General features: G+C 50.1%; 3 protein-coding genes across 13 annotated transcripts in view; 1 reads left to right on the top strand and 2 right to left on the bottom strand.

Moving 5' to 3' along the window:
• The window catches only part of TMEM170A (transmembrane protein 170A), a 46,208-nt gene that overhangs the window by 23,935 nt on the left and 3,569 nt on the right, over positions 1–18,704 (bottom strand). For both annotated transcript variants that reach the window (XM_041770589.1, XM_041770592.1), the window contains exon 2: positions 6,894–6,969. The gene's annotated coding sequence lies outside the window, so the exon portion shown is untranslated. The remainder of the gene's footprint in view (positions 1–6,893; positions 6,970–18,704) is intronic.
• Positions 3,181–18,704, bottom strand: part of LOC121499666 (carbohydrate sulfotransferase 6) — a 25,275-nt gene continuing 9,751 nt past the window's right edge. For 6 of the 7 annotated variants that reach the window (XM_041770584.1, XM_041770578.1, XM_041770581.1 and 3 more), the window contains exons 2-3: positions 6,894–6,969; positions 3,181–5,024 (exon numbers count right to left, since the gene is read on the bottom strand). In XM_041770584.1, the coding sequence (XP_041626518.1) occupies positions 3,823–5,010 (1,188 nt within the window). In that variant the 5' untranslated portion in view covers positions 5,011–5,024; positions 6,894–6,969 and the 3' untranslated portion in view covers positions 3,181–3,822. Of the gene's footprint in view, positions 5,025–6,893; positions 6,970–10,812; positions 10,834–18,704 lie in introns of those variants that run through there. The other variant, XM_041770583.1, reaches the window with a different exon arrangement.
• On the top strand, positions 9,291–17,758 carry LOC121499664 (endogenous retrovirus group K member 13-1 Env polyprotein). 4 transcript variants are annotated; one of them, XM_041770569.1, is made up of 4 exons: positions 9,291–10,917; positions 14,993–15,182; positions 15,509–16,631; positions 16,664–17,758. In XM_041770569.1, the coding sequence occupies exons 2-4, from the start codon at positions 15,048–15,050 to the stop codon at positions 16,819–16,821; spliced, it is 1,416 nt and encodes a 471-aa protein (XP_041626503.1). In that variant the 5' UTR covers positions 9,291–10,917; positions 14,993–15,047; the 3' UTR covers positions 16,822–17,758. The 4 variants fall into 4 exon arrangements, with proteins under 4 accessions (XP_041626503.1, XP_041626504.1, XP_041626501.1 ...); XM_041770570.1 differs by having other exon boundaries at positions 14,993–15,343; XM_041770567.1 differs by lacking the exon at positions 9,291–10,917 and having other exon boundaries at positions 14,580–15,182; positions 15,621–16,631.

The raw sequence follows: 18,704 nt of genomic DNA, 5'->3' as shown, positions 1-18,704 counted from the left end.
CTACATGCACACATCATAATCACCCAAGGTCCATAGTGTACCTTGGAATTTGCTTTTGGTGTTGTACATTCTGTGGGTTTGAACAAATATCTAATAACATATTCCCATCATTTCCATCATTATAGTATCATAGAGAGTATTTTCATTACCCCCAAACCCTGGCTACATCTATTAATCCTTCCCCTCCCCATCTCCATTCCCTAGCAACCACTAATCCTTTTTACTGTCTTCCTAGTTTTGCCTTTTCTTTTCTTTCTTTTTTTTTTAAAGATTTTATTTGTTTATTCATGAGAAACACAGAGAGAGAGAGAGGCAGAGACATAGGCAGAGGGAGAAGCAGGCTCCACGCAGGGAGCCCAACGCAGGACTCGATCCCGGGTGTCCAGGATCAGTCTCGGGGCAGAAGGCGGTGCTAAACCGCCGAGCCACCTGGGCTGCCCTAATTTTGCCTTTTCAAGAATGTCATATAGTTGGAATTGTACAGCCTGTAAGCATTGACTTTTCTTTCACTTAATAATGGGCATTTCAATTTCCTCCATGTCTTTTCATGGCTTGTTAAGCTCATTTATTTTTAGCACGTAATAATAGTAGTTAAGGATGAAATGACTGGCTTACCTGTACAGGTGATAGTTGTGAGGTAGGGGTGGTTAGAAGAAGAGGGATGGGAAGAGCTTTCTTCACCTCATTCTGGAGGGTATGAGTTGTTACTCCATTTTTAGAGTAGTTTGGCAGTTTCACATTTAAAGACATTAATGGTCTTTGATCCAGTTGTTCTACTTCTAGGAATCTTTACTAGAGACAGACAAACTTGATCACGTCTTAGGGGCTTCTCTTACCTCATGAGCCTAGATTCAGTAGGTCATCCTCTCCCCATTCTTACTGTTTCTTCTTAGAGCACGATTGACATTTACATTTGCGTGTTTGTCTGTGGGACTGTTTATTTGGGGTCTGCATTCCCCACAAGAGCAAGGTCTGTTACTGGTCTCCCCCTACTTTGTCCCCAAGTTCTGAACTGCCCTGACTCATTGAAGCACTCAATTGGGCACTGCCTGTTCTTGTCCTGAAACCTGATCTGGGTTCACCCCCAGGCTTGCTTAGAATCCGATATGCCAGGGAACTTACCCAGAGGCCCAGGGTACATTAGATGCACGGAGCCAAGTCTGGGAGCCAGGCATCCCATTTGGGGGACCTTGGGTGTCCAGCCAGGATGAATGAATCACACAGTAAGAACCACTAATTGTGACCATCAATACAATCTGTGACCAGAGCAGGGGCAAATGAAATTTGTGTGATGCCACTATCAGGTTGGGCTTCGAGCTATCCCAAAAGCCTTCCTGGACTCCATAAAAGATCAGAGTCTCCCCGTTCATGGCTTCTGGCACCACAAACCTCTTGCTTATCCCTCTTTGCCTGAACATACCACATTGTCCAGGAACATTCCTAGGCTGACTCTTCCAGTTGATATTGCATTCCTTCCAGGCAGGCCGATTGGCTTTTATCCCCAGTGGCCAGCACAGGGCAGAGGACAGGGAGGTGCAGGGAGGGAGAAAAGAGGCCAACAACAGGGGCCCCAGTACCGCAGCCCACTGCACACCATACGTTCCAACATTCTGGTCCTTAAGATATCTGCAGCCCAATGCCAGGAGGACTCCCTCACCCCTAGAGAGCCATGTCAGTACTGGATGAAATGATGTGGCTTTCCAAACCTGTAGTGGGACCTTTTACTGCATCCAGTTCACTTTGTTAGAACTATAAGCACCGAAGTCAGAGATGTGAGTTTGAGGTCTGTCCTGTATTTTAAGCTCTGTGGCCTGAACCTTCCCAAGTTGCAGAGTCCCCATTAATAAATTCAGGGTTTTAAAAAAATGTTTATTTTTTAAAGATTTATTTATTTGAGAGAGAGCACCGGCAGGAGCAGGGGGCAGGGCAAGGAGAGAGGGAGAAGCAGACTCCTGCTGAGTGGGAAGCTCCATGTGGGGCTCCATCCCAGGACCCTGGGTTCACGACCTGAGCCAAATTAGGCATTTGACCAACTGAGCCACCCAGGTGCCCCAGTAAATTCAGAGTTCTAATTACCTTCCGATGTTATTGTGAAGGGGCAGATGGAGGTTTTATGGGGCCTGAAGCTTCTACAGCTTTACAGATCCTTAAGTGAGATGTCCTCAAGCTTCAGCTTCAAGGTCAGTATCTCTCTACTCCTTGCAAGAAAAGAAGTGCCAGATTCCCTGTTGCCCGCCTGCTTTGCAGCAAGGATGGGGGTGCACAACCGAGGTCCCACCAATCCAAGGCCACACTTGGGCTGAGAAAAAGAAGCTGGCAACCTCCAGAACCCCTTCTGGCAACTGATGGCAAGTGAGGCAGCCCATTCATTTTCAGAGGTAACAGGCATGCAAGTTCTGGCAAATGTCAGTCCTAGCACCAACACCATGCCCCAAGTCTGTGCGCACTCAGATCTGCATCCCTGTTCTTCTCAGGGGTTCTTTGAGATTTTATTCCCCCTCCTCTTTTTCCCTTTTAAACACCTACTAGGCACTTGCTAACTCTCATTCTCATTTCCTGAACTCAGGACCAAGACCTCTACACATCCAACATCCCTTTATTAAGTCTCTGCTGCTGGAGCCAGGGCTTACAGGTAGGAAAGGGATTCTGCTCTCCTCTAGGGCCTGACCTGGGAGGACCAAGCAAAAATCACCACAGCAGAGCCATTTTTCTTTTGCCCTCCTGGCGAGATTTATCTAGTTACAATCATCCTGCCACCTGCCCTCCAGGCACTGATCCTGATGCCAACCTCTTGCTCTGCCACACGCTCTGTCTGGCTTGCTGTCCAGGCCTCTCTATCCTTTTCATCCTCTACCTTTCCCCTTCACTGCCTCCCTCCAGGCTTATCCAGGAGGCTCCCTAGGCTCTGCACTCTGGGCCCAGATACCTCATCACTTCCTGCATCCTGCACCTGCGGCCCCAGCTACGGCTGCTTACTCTTCCTAGTGCAGATAGATGGGAAAATCTGACCCTCCTTCACGAAGGAGACAGGTCTGTGCAAGCCTGATTCACCCTCTCCTTCCTACTATAGCATCAGAGCAAAACTCCCCTCCTCCCTTCATCCTCCTCATTGTGTGACCTTGGACAGGTCCCTTCAGTTTTGCATTTCACTTGTTCAACTTTACAGACTGTGAAGTCCAGTAAACAAAAATTACTGTTTATTTCTGTGGGTAGGATCCTTTGGGTCAAGACAAATGAAAGGTTTACCCCAGGTAACTGGGCAGGTAACGGGGCAGAGAGAAGCCACAGGGAGATCACAAGATAAGAGGCATCTTGTCTGATTTCTTGCTGAAAGAAAGAAGTGAATATAAAGGCCAGTTGCTTTGCTGGAGTGTGGCGGTGGGACATGGGGGACCGAAGTCCAGAGTGTGTGTGTGTGCTGGGTGGGGGTGCTGTACAGATTTCAGAGCCGGCCTCACCGCGATGCCCCTCTACTCTGAAACAGGGCTGGGGCCCCCTTCTCAGCTGCTGGACGATGCATCCAAAAGGAAAACAGACTTTGGAAGAAAGCACTTGAGTACAGCCAAGTCACCTGAACTCATTCCCTGTGCCCAGAAGTGTGGACACAGTTTTGCTTTCCATGAAGTGTGCGCCTGATGGGAATCCAGCTGCTAAGGAGCACTCAAAAGAAAATTCAGAAGCAAGAAGGAAGAAACTTGGAGCTCTGGGGACTCAGTCTGTTCCTATTACAGGGGAGGGCTCCCAAACTCCCGGCCCCTCCAATAGCAGCCCTGGACCTGTGCGCCCGGCTCCCTCCCCACCGCCACAACGCAGGGGCGTCCGCTAAGGTCCAGGGTGCGTGTCCGTGGATGAGGCCCAGCTGAAGCTGCTAGGGCCGCGCGGCAGCACCAGGTCCAGGGTGAGGTCGCGCTGCTCCCTCTCCGAGAACACGGGCCGGTAGCCCAGCAGCTGCAGCGCCCCGGCACACAGATCCTGCACCCGGCGGATCTTGGCGAAGGGCAGTGTGTGGCGCCAGGCCTGCGAGACGTTGACCGCGTCCCTCGACGAGGTCTTGAAGGCCTCGCGGCGCGCGCCAGGCCCAGACCCGTGCGTGATGTTGTGCATCCAGGCCTCGAGCTGCGGCGTGAGGCTCAGGCCCGCGAAGGCGTAGAGCGCGCGGATCTCAGGCAGCGGCGCCCGCGCCAGATCCTCGAAACGCACCAGGCGGTAGCGGCCCTGCAGGAAGGGCGGCGGCTTCTGCGTGGCGGCCTCGGCGATGCGCACGTGGCTGCGGCACACCTCGCGCACCACGCGCAGGCCGGGGTCGGCCTCCACCCACGTGCCGTTGGTGCCCAGCACGATGCCGTTGTCGCGCGCCAGCGCTTTGGCGGTCTGCTCGCGCGAGCGCAGCACGGCCCGCGGGTCGCGCACCAGGTGCACGATGCGCAGGTTGAGCGCGGGGTCCCGCAGCAGCGAGTAGAGCACCTGCAGGTTGAAGAAGCGCACCTCCTTGAGCACCACGTGGCTGTAGGCGCGGCAGGCCTCCTGCGCCAGGCCGAAGGGCTGCCGCGCGCACAGCGGCTTGCACACCGCCTCGCTGCTGATGGCGCCGCGCGGGAAGGCGCTGCAGGCGGGCGGCGAGCACAGCGCGCGGCTCACGGCGTACTGGAAGAGGTCCGACAGGTTGCGGCGCCACGGCAGGTAGGCGTCGAACACGTCCATGTCGCACAGGAAGACGGAGCGCACCACGTCGCGCACGGCCATGTGCAGCGCCGGCGCGCTCGCCTGGGACAGCGTGGTCCACACGTGCCACCCCGGCTCCATCAGGTAGAAGACGTCGGGGTGCTGGCTGAAGAGCTGGCCCACGAAGGACGAGCCCGAGCGCCACGAGGACAGCACCAGCACGTGCACCCGCTCTTTGCCGCTCGCGGGCGACGGCGGCCTGGGCCAGGAGACCAGGAAGAGCAGGATGCCGGTCTGCGCCAGCAGGAGCACGGTCACCGCCGTGCTGGAGATGCGCGGCAGCCACATGCCGCCGGCCGGGCCTGCGCGGGAGAGAGCAGCCGGGCGGCGTTAGGGACCGCGCCGGGGCCCGCCGCACCCCAGCGCCAGCCTGCTGCTTGCCGGGAGCACCCCCGCCCCGACCGACCACCCGACCTGGGGGGGGCTCCCCAGACCGCAGCTGTCTCAGGTGGCCCCGCGGGGCAGCATTAGGGACCGCGGCCCAGTGCCAGCCTGCTGCTTGCAGGGAGCACCCCCGCCCCGACCGACCACCCGACCTGGGGGGGGCTCCCCAGACCGCAGCTGTCTCAGGTGGCCCCGCGGGGCAGCATTAGGGACCGCGGCCCGGGGCCCGCCGCACCCCAGCGCCAGCCTGCTGCTTGCAGGGAGCACCCCCGCCCCGACCGACCACCCGACCTGGGGGGGGGGCTCCCCAGACCGCAGCTGTCTCAGGTGGCCCCGCGGGGCAGCATTAGGGACCGCGGCCCGGGGCCCGCCGCACCCCAGCGCCAGCCTGCTGCTTGCAGGGAGCACCCCCGCTCCGACCGACCACCCGACCTGGGGGGGGGGCTCCCCAGACCGCAGCTGTCTCAGGTGGCCCCGCGGGGCAGCATTAGGGACCGCACCCCAGCGCCAGCCTGCTGCTTGCAGGGAGCACCCCCGCCCCGACCGAGCACCCGACCTGGGGGGGTCGCTCCCCAGACCGCAGCTGTCTCAGGTGGCCCCGCGGGGCAGCATTAGGGACCGCGGCCCGGGGCCCGCCGCACCCCAGCGCCAGCCTGCTGCTTGCAGGGAGCACCCCCGCCCCGACCGACCACCCGACCTGGGGGGGGGGCTCCCCAGACCGCAGCTGTCTCAGGTGGCCCCGCGGGGCAGCATTAGGGACCGCACCCCAGCGCCAGCCTGCTGCTTGCAGGGAGCACCCCCGCCCCGACCGACCACCCGACCTGGGGGGGGGGGCTCCCCAGACCGCAGCCGTCTCAGGTGGACCCTCTCCCAGGAACAGGACTTTAAGAGGTCAGCCAAGATCTTGTCTATGCAGAGCAAGAGGCCAGTTGCAGATGCTATGGGAGATACATGCTCACCCCTGGTGCCTTCCTTCCTGTCTTTCCCATCTTTCCTTCCCTCACTGTCTCTGCCTTACTCTTTCTTCCTTTCTTTTTCTGGAGAGGGAAATACGATTTTTAAAACGGATTCCTTCCTTTTGCTTGAGAATTTCCTTTGTAGGGAGACCATTTTAGGTTGTTTAGCTAAACAGCTTTTTTTTTTTTTTTTTTAAGATTTTTAATTTATTTATCCACGAGGGACACAGAGAGAGATAGAGAGGCAGAGACACAGGCAAAGAGAGAGGCAGGCTCCATGCAGGGAGCCCAATGCAGGACTCGATCCCAGGACTCCAGGACCACGCCCTGGACCGAAGGCAGGCGCTAAACTGCTGAGCCACCCAGGGATGTCCAGCAAAACAGCTTGATGGGTGATTTGACTCCTTCACTGGGCTTAGCCACTTCCTAGTCTGTGATCCTGGACCAAACGCTTAATAAATCTGTAACTCAGTTTATTCATCAGTAAAAAGAGGATTGATACTGGACTGGAGTCATGACAGGAGTCTGGGGGGCAGGGCATGTAGTAACTCCTGTAACTTGCCCTTTCTACACAGTGTGCTTCTGGGGTGGCCGGACTTCTTTTCACCAAGCAAATAATAGCTTTTATCATTAAAAGTAAATGATGACCTAGACAAAAAACACCAACTGTTGCCATCTACAGGGAGGAAAGGGCTAGAGGATGCACGGACTCCAGGGGGAGGAGGGTACCCTTCTGGAGCCGTGTGAAGGTGCAGAAGAGAGCAGTAAAGGGAGAGGTGACGGCAGGCAGGCTCCTGGCCTTTCTGCCCTTTCCATGCTGGGGTTACTCACTCTAGTCCAGGGCTGCCCGGAGAGCTGCACACTTCAGTCACAGATCCATGGAAGGTGCCCGCAGGTTTTTCAGAGCCTGAGAAAGCAGGAGGGAGGCTGGGTCAGTCTCACAGGAGGAAGGAGCCCTGCACCGTGGGAGGGCTTTGCATTCCCAGGCGGACAGAAAGTTCTCTGCAGGTGGGAACAGAGCGACCCAGCCCCTGGCTGGAGCTGGGCACAGACCAGGGGCTGGGTACATTTTTCCAAGTGAGTGTGAATTGATGGTGTCTCCTGCTGGGTGGAGGAGAGAGGGCTGGCAGTGGGCCCTCTCATAGCCACTTACGAGCTATGAAACCTGGAGCAAATGACTTGACTTCTCCAAGGCTCAGTCTTGTCCTCTGTAAAATGAGGATGATAACATTTAGCCTCTCGGGCTTGTTGTGGGGAAGCTGCTACCAACACAGATGAGGAAGGGCTTGCCGATGCCGTACCTCCACCTCGTGCTACTGTTGATGATGCTGTGTTGGGAGAGAAGGAACCTTGGGAGGTCTCTACCCAGATGAGACACGCTGAGGTCACCTACATCTGGAATCCCAGAATCTCCTGTGACCACCTCTGGTCCCAACCATCCCTGTGGCCTTCAGTGGATCTTAAGAATGTCACACGTGACCCACAGAGTGAAAGGAACACTGAGCCAGGTTCGCACACCCCAAGGTCCCAGGGCTTTTTCTTTGCACCTGTTGCTCTTGCCACGATCTCAGGGAAGAGCAGCTTTGGAAGGAAGGGGCCTTCTGTGCTTTCACAGCATTTACTCCCCACTAAGGCCCCTCCTTTGTCCACATCACCACCAGAAGCCAGATCTAAATCGTGAGCAGATTTCACTTATATGGAGGCTTCCGGAGTAGGTGGAGGACGGCCGGCAGCTTTGTGGTCTGCTACTGACTCCAGCACTGCGTCCTGAACCCCACACAAGTGTAGATGCTGTGATTTAACTCAATTGCTCCTTTGGTGGACATTATGATTTCCATTATTTCTGTGAAGGACCCAAAGTTTGGAAAGGCAGCAGGGCAAGTGGGACCCCCAACCCAGGACTTCCATCTCAAAGTTCCTAGCGCTTTCCCATTACAGTCATTTGGCCCACTCCTACGAAATCCCTGCAGAGCACTGGATCCTGAGTTTGGCCCAAACACAGCTGCCCTGGCCAGCCCAGCCCTTTCCTGGCTAGGGAGGATCTTGAATGCAGGCCAACGTGCTTGTTACCTGCCCTCCAGAGAAACCAGAGGTTTTCTTAGGTGACTCACACAATACAGAACTGATATCTGATCCTATTAATTGGAACTCAACAACTAGGAAGGCAATTAACACATCCTACCCCATGCAGAGTATCCAGAGACAGCAGGGTCCTGCGGATCATACAGGAGGGTTTTCTGATAAGAAGCCTTAGGTGTAGCAAATTCAATTGCCTCAGGGTTCAAAGTTAGGAAGAACAGGTCAGGAAGGCACTGGGATAAGTCCTTTCTCTTCATGATTGAACTGCATCCTCTCAACATTCCTGGGAAGTAGAAATTACCTCTAGCTGCTTTATTTATCTTTAAGATTTTGTCTATTTGAGGAATCCCTGGGTGGCTCAGTGGTTGAGCGTCTGCCTTTGGCTCAGGGCATGATCCTGGAGTCCTAGGATCGAGTCCCACATTGGGCTCCCAGCATGGAGCCTGCTTCTCCCTCTACCTGTGTCTCCGCCCCCCTCTCTCTCTCTCCCTCTCTGTGTCTCTCATGAATAAATAAATTAAACTCTTAAAAAAAAAGATTTTGTTTATTTGAGAGAGCAAGAGTGTGAGAGAGAGCAAGAGCATGATCAATCCAGGAGGTCCAATGTGTAACATCCTTATCACAGCAGACAATGTAGCTAGGCATCAGGGACACACCGAAGAAGTGGCCAAAGGACCAGATGGTAGTCCGAGTGAGTGGCCCAACTATCCAGTGCCAGGGGAGGGTTGTGGTAGTCCTGGCTTGCGTACTTCTCTCTTGGATTCTGGAAAAATCCCCCACTGTGTCTCTCGGCATTTCACATTGCACAGACCCACCAGAGCCACCTATGCTGTATTTGATGCTGTCGTTCTCCTACTCAGCAACCTTCAGTTTTCCCACCTCACTTCCCAAAGTCCCCACTCAGCATCCTGTGTGTCAGATCACCTGGAATCATTACACCCATGTTCTCCTCTGCTCTGCTTTAAGTGCCCAGCCCTGACTCCCACCAGGAGTCATCTCAGCTTCCTTCCAAGACACCTCACCTGTGCCTTTCCTTCTTTCTTTCTTTCTTTCTTTCTTTCTTTCTTTCTTTCTTTCTTTCTTTCTTTCACATTTTATTTATTTATTCATGAGAGAGAGAGGCAGAGACACAGACAGAGGGAGAAGCAGGCTCCACGCAGGGAGCCCGATGTGGGACTCGATCCCGGGTCTCTGGGATCACACCCCGGGCTGAAGGCGGCGCTAAACCACTGAGCCACCCGGGCTGCCCACCTGTGCCTTTCTTAAGGCATGCATCACTCTGCCCTTCTTGCCTGTGAGCAACTTGAGAGTCAAGATTGTGGGCTTTTTTTGGTAAGAGAGTGTGTCTGTTCCCAGGCACCCAGTGTGGGGCTCACGCTACACAGGTGCACTAGACAGGCTTTGCTTGGGTCCACTCGGTACCTGTTCCTCCTTATTCTGCTAACAGCCTCAAGATTTTTCTTCGAGGAACCACCCTCACTCACACAAAGTGCATGTGGTTTGCATGGGGCTGACCGCCCACTTCCTGGTTCTTAAGGAATCATGTGTCTCAAGCCTGGTTCATCTATATATTCCACACACTATCCCCCGACCAAGTGATAGGCTTAGGAATGGACATCTGGGGCATGTGGGTGGCTCAGTGGTTCAGCATCTGCCTTCAGCACAGGTCATGATTCTGGGGTCCTGGGATCGAGTACTGCATCAGGCTCCCTGCATGGAATCTGCTTCTCCCTCTGCCTATGTCTTGGTCTCTCTCTCTGTGTCCCTCATGAATAAATAAATGAAATCTTAAAAAAAAAAAAAAAGGACATCTGCCCCAAGTCCAATCTCAGTATTTTTGTAGATTTGCAGAAAAGAGGGAAACTCCCTAGTTACAAAGCCAGCAGAGAAGAGAACTGAGCTAAAGAAAGAAAATCTGAGAGCGCATGGGCAGCTGGCAGCATCTGGATTTGGTTGGACTTCTCATGCTGGGGAAAAGGCTCCATTTTTAGTAAAGCCAGCATAAGTTCAATATCTGCCATTTACAACCAAGTGTTTTATTTAGAGAGTGGGTCCCCTTGGCGGGGTGGGGTGGGGAGAGGGCAGGACTGTAGTGAGCATGGATAGAACTTCTGAGGGCAGGTCACACTGTGTTTCTTGATGAGGTGCTAACTACCTGAGTGTGTTATCAAGCTATATTTTTATGACTTGTGTTCTTTTCTGCATGTTATGTTATATTTCAATAAAAAGTCAAGAATCCTGGCTGGATCAGACAGTATCATGTCTAAGAATGTCCCCGAAGACTGAATGAGTCGATGATATTAATGAATATTTGCCTGGGGCACGTGGGTGGTCCAGCTGTTGGGAGCCGGGTGCCAGGAAGGGGTTAATGGATCGAGCAAGGGCTCTCTGTTGACTCTTCCAACCTGTCTGGCCCACCTGTCTCACCCTTGTTGTTAAAGGCTTGTGGCTCAAGGACGCATACTATTGCTATCTAAGGGCGCATACCATTGCTATCTATTGTGAAAAGACATGTTTGGAGAACTAAGCTTAAGATATCCTGCTTGATATACAACCCTGCTCTATAAAAGAGTGAATAACACAAATAAAGTTGGCATTGTGGTTGAATCCAGCCTATGTCCCTCCTGCTCCCACTCTGTTTATGTCTCTTTTCTTTTCCTCATTTCCTTACCCTCATCCCTGGACGGTTGTCGCCCCCAGCGCATGCGACAAGTGGCGCCGGAACAGGGACCTGAGCATAGAGCACATGAGAAGGATCCGGAATTGAATTATTCAGGTAAGGGAACCAGGCGGGGTCCTGGAACAGCGGGAGTAAAATCATGGGACAAGAGCAATCAGCGAATCAGGTTTTGTTTATAGCTGGATTACAAACCCTTCTCAAACAAGGAGGGTTCAAGGTACCTAATAAGGCCTTGAGAAGCTTTTTCGAAACTGTCAGGGATTTATGCCCGTGGTTTCCGACTGAAGGGTCCTTAGATTTAGAACAGTGGAGAAGAATTGGACAGGAACTGAAAAATCAAATTTCCCTTAGAGGCGAGACAGCAGTCCCAGCCGGGACTATGAGATTGTTTGAGCAGTTGCGACAAGTCATTGACCCTTTGCATAAGATTGAGATTATTTCTTTGAAATCCGAAACCGAGAACAAAAATGATCAATTTGAAAGTGAGTTTGAGGGTGACTCTGAGGGAATTCAGCCTCCCTCAGCAGCTATAATGCAAATGGCCTTATCATCCTCTTTTTCTCCTGGTTCTCCCCGCTGCTCCAGCTGGGGATCACTCCTGTGAAATTATTCCTGAGCCTCCTGGGGTCATCCCCCCTGCCCCACCACCCTATATCCGATCCAACAAAAACTTATGGGTCTCATAAGGCAGGCCTTAGGGGACCCCCTTTGTTGAGATTGGGAGGAGATGAATTCGGGGACGACAATGTATTTTTGGACAGTGATAATGAAAGTCCTCTGAAAGGATACATGCAAATGACAAAATTTTCTGGTAAAGGACAGAAAAAGGGGCCAGTCACCGGGTATAGGGATCAAGCTACTAGTCCCTTGCCTTTATATCTTACAAGCTCCAACCGCAGAGATATGGGAAGGAGCACCTGCTGTCTCCTGGCGGACTTTCCCCATAATGACTAACCAACAATCAGCCGGAGGGTTTGATATTAAAGGTGTGACCCCCTTACAAAGGGCACTGTATGAGGCCGGAAGGCGCGGAGAGGACACCACTGGATTTACTGCTTTCCCTGTCTCTTTAGATAATGCCAGTCGGCGCATGTATTCAGCCTTAAACTTCAAAGTGTTGAAAGAATTAAAAACTGCATGTGCCCAGTATGGGCCCACTACCCCTTTCACTTTGTCCATGCTGGACAATTTGAGTCGAGAGGCCCTGTGCCCTGGAGATTGGCATGTTGTAGCCAAAGCATGCCTTTCTGGGCGGGATTATTTGATTTGGAAATCTGATTATCATGACAGATGTAATGATCTTGCTAATTACAATAGGAGGACTGAAATTCCTGTCTCATATAAAATGCTTGCAGAAACAGGTGCAGTTGGGACATCTTGTTCCTTCCAACAGTCCTTGAAATACTCCTATCTTTGTCATTAAAAAGAAATCAGGAAAATGGAGATTACTGCAAGATCTCCGAGTGGTTAATGCCGTGATGAAGCCCATGGGAGCTCTGCAACCCGGGCTGCCGGCTCCTTCAGCCATTCCTTTGAATTATCAATTACTTATCTTAGATTTAAAAGACTGTTTTTTTTACCATCCCTCTATCTCCTGATGATTGTGAAAAATTTGCCTTTTCAATTCCTACTACTAATCTACAAGCCCCTTATGCCAGGTATCATTGGAAGGTTTTGCCTCAGGGCATGGCCAATAGTCCTACACTATGCCAGGAATTTGTAGGCAGAGCTTTGACCCCCTTTATTTTTTTCAATTTTTAAAAATTTTTATTTATTTATTTTTTTATTTATTTATGATAGTCACAGAGAGAGAGAGAGAGAGAGGCAGAGACATAGGCAGAGGGAGAAGCAGGCTCCATGCACCGGGAGCCCGATGTGGGATGCGATCCCAGGTCTCCAGGATCGCGCCCTGGGCCAAAGGCAGGCGCCAAACCGCTGCGCCACCCAGGGATCCCTTTGACGCCCTTTAGACTTGCTTTCCCATCTGTATATTGTATTCATTATATGGACGACATTTTACTAGCCGCTGATGAGGAAGGGACTCTCTTAAGAGCATTCGAAAGATTGCAGTCTTGCCTTCAAAAATTTAATTTGATAGTGGCCCCTGAAAAGGTTCAGAGAGCTGAACCTTATGAATATCTTGGATATATTATTGAACAAAAAACTATTAAGCCACAAAAAATTCAAATACGCACTGCCCCTCTTAAAACATTAAATGATTATCAAAAGTTGTTAGGAGATATCAACTGGATACGTTCAATGTTAACTTTAACTGCGGAACAGTTACGCCCCCTCTTTGATATACTAAAAGGAGACTCTGAGAATCCGGCCTCTCCTAGAATGTTGACGGAGGCGGAGGGCGCCAAACAAACATTAGAATTGGTCAATAATAAACTCTTGGAAGCTCAGGTTACAAGAGTTTCTTTGGTGGATTCACTATACTTAATTTTATTAAACCCTGCCATCATGCCCTTGGCTGTCCTTTGGCAACCTCATGGCCCTTTAGAATGGATACATCTCCCCTTACATTCTCTGCATGTTATTAATTCTCTTCTTAGCATGCTGGCTCAACTTCTCACTCGGGGGAGGACGCGTTCCCTACAACTCCTAGGCAAGGAGCCTGACTTTTTAATCTGTGCTATGTTAACTAAAGAGAAGTTTGAAAATTTACAACAGTTTGACCTTAATTGGCAAATTGCCCTCGCCTCATACCCGGGCCAGGTCAAATTCCATTTGCCAGCAGATAAACTTCTGCAGTTTCTAAATAAGGTTTCAACAATCCCACAAGGTTCCCTATCTCACTCCCCAATTAAGGAAGCTGCAAACATTTTTGTGGACGCCAACAAGTATGGCAATATCGCAATTTATTACATCTCAAAAAGGGAGGAACATATAGAGAAATACCATTACTCAACTAAATCAGTGCAAAGAGCAGAATTAAAAGCTGTTGCTATTGCTTTACAAAAATATCCTGAGCCGTTAAATATTTTCACAGACAGTCTATATGTTGCTCAAGCTGTGCCCTTACTTCCCTCCGCCTTTTTATGTTGTAATGATGAAGAGTTATATATCCTCTTCTCGTCTATTCAACACAGTCTTCTTAAAAGACATAATCTGATTTACATTTTTCATATTCGAGCTCATTCAGGTCTGCCTGGCCCATTATCCTATGGAAATGCAATTGCTGATGAAATCACGCATATTAATTTTCTTTCTTCTTTTGATGCTGCTAAGGAAAGCCATAGCAAATTTCACCAAAATTCAGCAGCTCTTCGAAGACAATTTAAGATTTCACGCGAATCGGCCAAATAGTAAAAGAATGTCGGACTTGCCCCGAAACCCTCAACCTCCCTTCATTTACTGTTAATCCCTGAGGCCTCTTACGTAATCATCTATGGCAAATGGACGTTACATTATATCCTCCATTTGGTAAATTGAAATATATCCATGTTTCTGTTGATACCTTTTCAGGATATATTTTTGCCTCTGCCCACAGTGGAGAAGCCTTTACTGATGTACAAAATCATCTATTTGCTGCATTCTCCCAACTAGGCCTCCCCAAGGCTATTAAAACAGACAATGGGGATCCCTGGGTGGCGCAGCGGTTTAGCGCCTGCCTTTGGCCCAGGGCGGGATCCTGGAGACCCGGGATTGAATCCCACGTCGGGCTCCCGGTGCATGGAGCCTGCTTCTCCCTCTGCCTGTGTCTCTGCCTCTCTCTCTCTCTCACTGTGTGCCTATCATAAATAAATAAAAAATTAAAAAAAAAAAAAAGACAGACAATGGATCTGCTTATACCTCGTCTTCTTTTCAGCAATTTTGCCTAACTTTCGGCATTTCACATTCCACTGGTATTCCATATAATTCACAGGGTCAGGCCATTGTTGAAAGAAGTCATTCCACCCTAAAAACTTATTTACATAAATTAAAAGAGGGGGAGATACTTAAGGGAAAGACTAAGTATTCACCACATATGCATTTGGCATTAACTTTATATGTTTTAAATTTTTTGAATGTTGATGCAGTAGGTAAGACTGCAGCTGAGAGGTTTTGGGCTCCAGAACCAGAGCCCTTCCTTTATGCACAATGGAAGGATCCGCTGACGGGACAGTGGTCTGGCCCAGATCCAGTCCTCTGGCGAGGACGAGGGTTTGCTTGTCTTTCCCCACAGAAGGAGGAAACGCCGTGGTGGCTGCCGTTCCGGTGCATCCGATTTACCAAAGAAAATGGCCTGTCTCTCCCTTCAACCACAAGTTCCTCAACGGGACCAGACGGTGAAACCCCGGAGGAGAAGGGAAAGGAGAGCCCCATTGCCTACTTGGGGACAAATAAAAAAGGTGGTTGGCGAGGCCAAACAAACCGTACGTAAAGTCCAGGCCCCCCTTACTCCTACTAACCTGTTTTTGGCTCTTTTAGCAGTCATCTCCGCCTCTACTGAAACAGCCGAGGCGTCCTCTTATTGGGCTTTTATGGTGGACCCTCCTTTTGTACGGCCGTTACTTGGGATAATCCCACGCCTCATGTACGTACTAATCTAACAGATGTGCTGGGCGGGCTGGAGGCATATTCCATTGAGGCTGTCACAAGACCCATCAGCTGGACTGGGTTGGCAGATCAGGTTCCAATTTGTTTCCAGGCCGCTGAAAACGGTCAGTCCCCCTCCTATGGGTGTCTTTTTACTAAGCAGGTGACTCGCACCATCAAGCGTTGGTATTGGGATGACGAAAGACATAATGGAGATCGAAGGGAGGAGGAAATGGTTGATTATTGGGCGCTTAATGAACCATTCTTTGCACCGGGGGCTACTTCTAACCTTCGAGATTCTCCTCCTGGAATGAGCCCTTGGGACTATCCTGACTGCCCTACAGTGCCCAATTGGAAATCATCTCTCCCAGTTTGGAGAGAATGCAGAGTGCGAGACCCTGAGACTTTGCACCCAGTAATGACACCCTCTTTGCGTATAACATACTGGTCAAAATCAAAATCTGCAGCCTGGCAAGAAGTGCGAGTCAGAGTGGGATCTCCAGGACTCTGTGCTGCCTATGAACATTATGGATACGTGCCTCCCGGCTCGCTTTCAACACCACGCATGATACATTCGGACCTTTGGAAGCTGGCTGCAGCTCTCCGTCCCCTTAAAACAAACTCTACTACGGGACCTATCTACCCCCCTCATGTTGATCTGTATATTCAGGCTTGCGTACCACGTCCCTTCCTGTTGGTGGTGGGGAGAGGCAAAATTGATAAGCTTCAAGCCTCTCAGGACAAATACCAGGCTAGTTGCCAAAATTGTGTATTGACTAATTGTTTGCCTGTTCATCTGCCCCCTGGAGATGCTCGCCCTGTTACAGTTATGTTAGTACAGCAACCCCCGTATGTCATGCTCCCTGTTAATATTACAGGGTTGTGGTATACTAGTTACGGGTATTCCTTTGCTAAACAACTCACTGATATGGTGGTAAAAACAAAAAGGTTTTTGGGTCTATTGGTGGCAGGAATAGCTGCTTTTGTGTCTTTGGTAGCCTCTGCCACTGTTTCTTCTGTGGCACTCAGCCAAACCATCCACACCGCTCAACATGTTAATTCCTTGGCCCATAATGTATCTGTGGCTCTTGCCACACAAGGGACTATTGATCAAAAAAATGTTGCTCGTCTACAGGGGTTGGAAGAAGCTGTGGAGTACCTGGGAGGGCAATATGCTCGGCTCCGAGCTCAGATATCATTGCAATGTCATGCGGGCTTTCAGCATATCTGTGTCACCGCATTACCTTATAACGAGACAGAACATACATGGGAGCAAGTGCAGCAACATTTATTTATTTATTTTTTTAAGTGCAGCAACATTTAAAGGGGATTTGGAACAATACAGATTTAAGCTTAGATTTGCTAAGCATGGAACAGCAAGTGGCTGCACTTAACAATGCTCATCTCTCTATTGAGAACCCTGCTGAATTGGCAGAAAATTTTTTTTTTTTTTTTTTTTGCAGAAAATTTTTTTAAAAGGTATCCGAGGTATTAACCCCTTGCAATGGTTTGAATTTAATTCCCCTGGCATTTGGATTATAAGTGCTGTCGCTACAACCTTGGTAATTGCTTTAACTATTGGAATATGCTTATATGCGTCCTTTAAAAGTTTCCAGCACAAAGCCCTTAAAAATCTCTATTTTCAGGATCTCAAATTAAAAACAATAGGGGGAGATGTTGGGAGCCGCGTGCCAGGAAGGGATTAATGGATCGAGCAAGGGCTCTCTGTTGACTCTTCCAACCATGGCCCACCTGTCTCACCCTTGTTGTTAAAGGCTTGTGGCTCAAGGACGCATACTATTGCTATCTAAGAGCGCATACCATTGCTATCTATTGTGAAAAGACATGTTTGGAGAACTAAGCTTAAGACATCCTGCTTGATATCTCTATACCCTGCTCTATAAAAGAGTGAATAACACAAATAAAGTTGGCATTGTGGTTGAATCCAGCCATGTGTCCCCCCTGCTCCCACTCTGTTTATGTCTCTTTTCTTTTCCTCATTTCCTTACCCTCATCCCTGGACGGTTGTCGCCCCCAGCGTGCGCGACATCCAGACAGTTAAGTGTCTGCCTTTGGCTCAGGTCATGATCCCAGAGGCCTGAGTTGAGCCCCACATTGTGCCCCTGCTCAGCAGAGAACACGCTTCTCCCTTTCCCCCTGATCATGCTCTTGCTCTCTTGCTTTCACTCTCTCTCTCAAGTAAATAAAATTTATGAAGAATAAATATTTGCTCAATGGAAGTCAGATACTCTGTGATCCAAATCCAAAGGGGGGGAATTCCCCATGTGCCCCATGTTTCTTCCTGCTAAGCATTTTACCTTTTTTTTTTTTTTTTAAGTAGGCTCCATGTGGAGCACAATGCAGGGCTCAAACCCACAACCCCAAGATCAAGACCTGAGCTGTGATCAAGAGACAGATGCTCCACAGACTGATGCACTCAGGACTGCATCAGATTGATGCAAGCCCAGGCACCCAGCTCTCTGGGAAATCCTCACCTGCACCCCAGCTCTGCGTACCCCTCACTCAGCAGCATCTCCTGTGCGTAGCCTCTCCCGGCCCTGGCAGGGTATCTAAGGGAGTGAAATATAATACTAGGTACAAATTCATGGCTCAGATTTCTCTGTTTGGCATCAGCTGGAGGCCATCCCTGTTCAGGAATCCCAAGGACTAGAAAAAACAGATTCCAGATGAAGGATCAGTGGACTCTTGGCATCAAGGGCCACCCCTGGGGGCAAACCAGTTCTAATGGAGTCTAGGGCATCTGTTAGGGAAAAGGTTGAAAAGGAGGGAAAGAGAAAAAATAAAAATGAGAGAGAGAGAGAGAGAGAGAGAGAGAAAAGCAAGGGAGGAGAGAAGGGTGCATGTTTATGGTGGACTGGAAACATGGAATTTAAGTCAGAATTTAAGTCCTAGCCGTCTAACTTTAGAGCTCTTTTTTTTTTTTTTAAGATTTATTTATTTATTCATGAGAGATACAGACTGAGAGAGAGAGGCAGAGACACAGGCAGAAGGTGAAGCAGGCTCCTCACAGGGAGCCTGATGTGGGATTCGATCCCGGATCCCAGGATCACGACCTGAGCTGAAGGCAGGCACCCAACCACTGAGCCACCCAGCCGTCCCTAGAGCTCTTAACTACATAGTGTTGAGTGGAAAACGCACAAGTACTAGAACATACAGTGTGTTAAAAATGCCAAATATAAAAATATATACAAATATCAAAGGACATCATCAAAAAGGTGAAAGGACACCCCTAGGTGGGAGAGAATACTTGCAAATCATATGTGTAGCAAGGGATCCAGAATATATAAAGAGCTCTTACAATTCAATATAGAAACAAACACAACCCAATTGAAAAATGG

The sequence above is a fragment of the Vulpes lagopus genome, chromosome 10, assembly GCF_018345385.1.
Source record: "Vulpes lagopus strain Blue_001 chromosome 10, ASM1834538v1, whole genome shotgun sequence".
Taxonomy (NCBI): domain Eukaryota; kingdom Metazoa; phylum Chordata; class Mammalia; order Carnivora; family Canidae; genus Vulpes; species Vulpes lagopus.
This window is presented reverse-complemented; position numbering and strand designations above follow the sequence as displayed.

Excerpts from the sequence above, each read along its gene's own strand:
- LOC121499664 (XM_041770567.1), top strand. The coding sequence starts at position 14,795 with ATGCATTTGGCATTAACTTTATATGTTTTAAATTTTTTGAATGTTGAT. Across the intron at positions 15,183-15,620 it reads TTGGCGAGGCCAAACAAACC|GGGCTACTTCTAACCTTCGA; the intron begins GTACGTAAAGTC and ends TCTTTGCACCGG. Across the intron at positions 16,632-16,663 it reads ATGGGAGCAAGTGCAGCAAC|ATTTAAAGGGGATTTGGAAC; the intron begins ATTTATTTATTT and ends AAGTGCAGCAAC.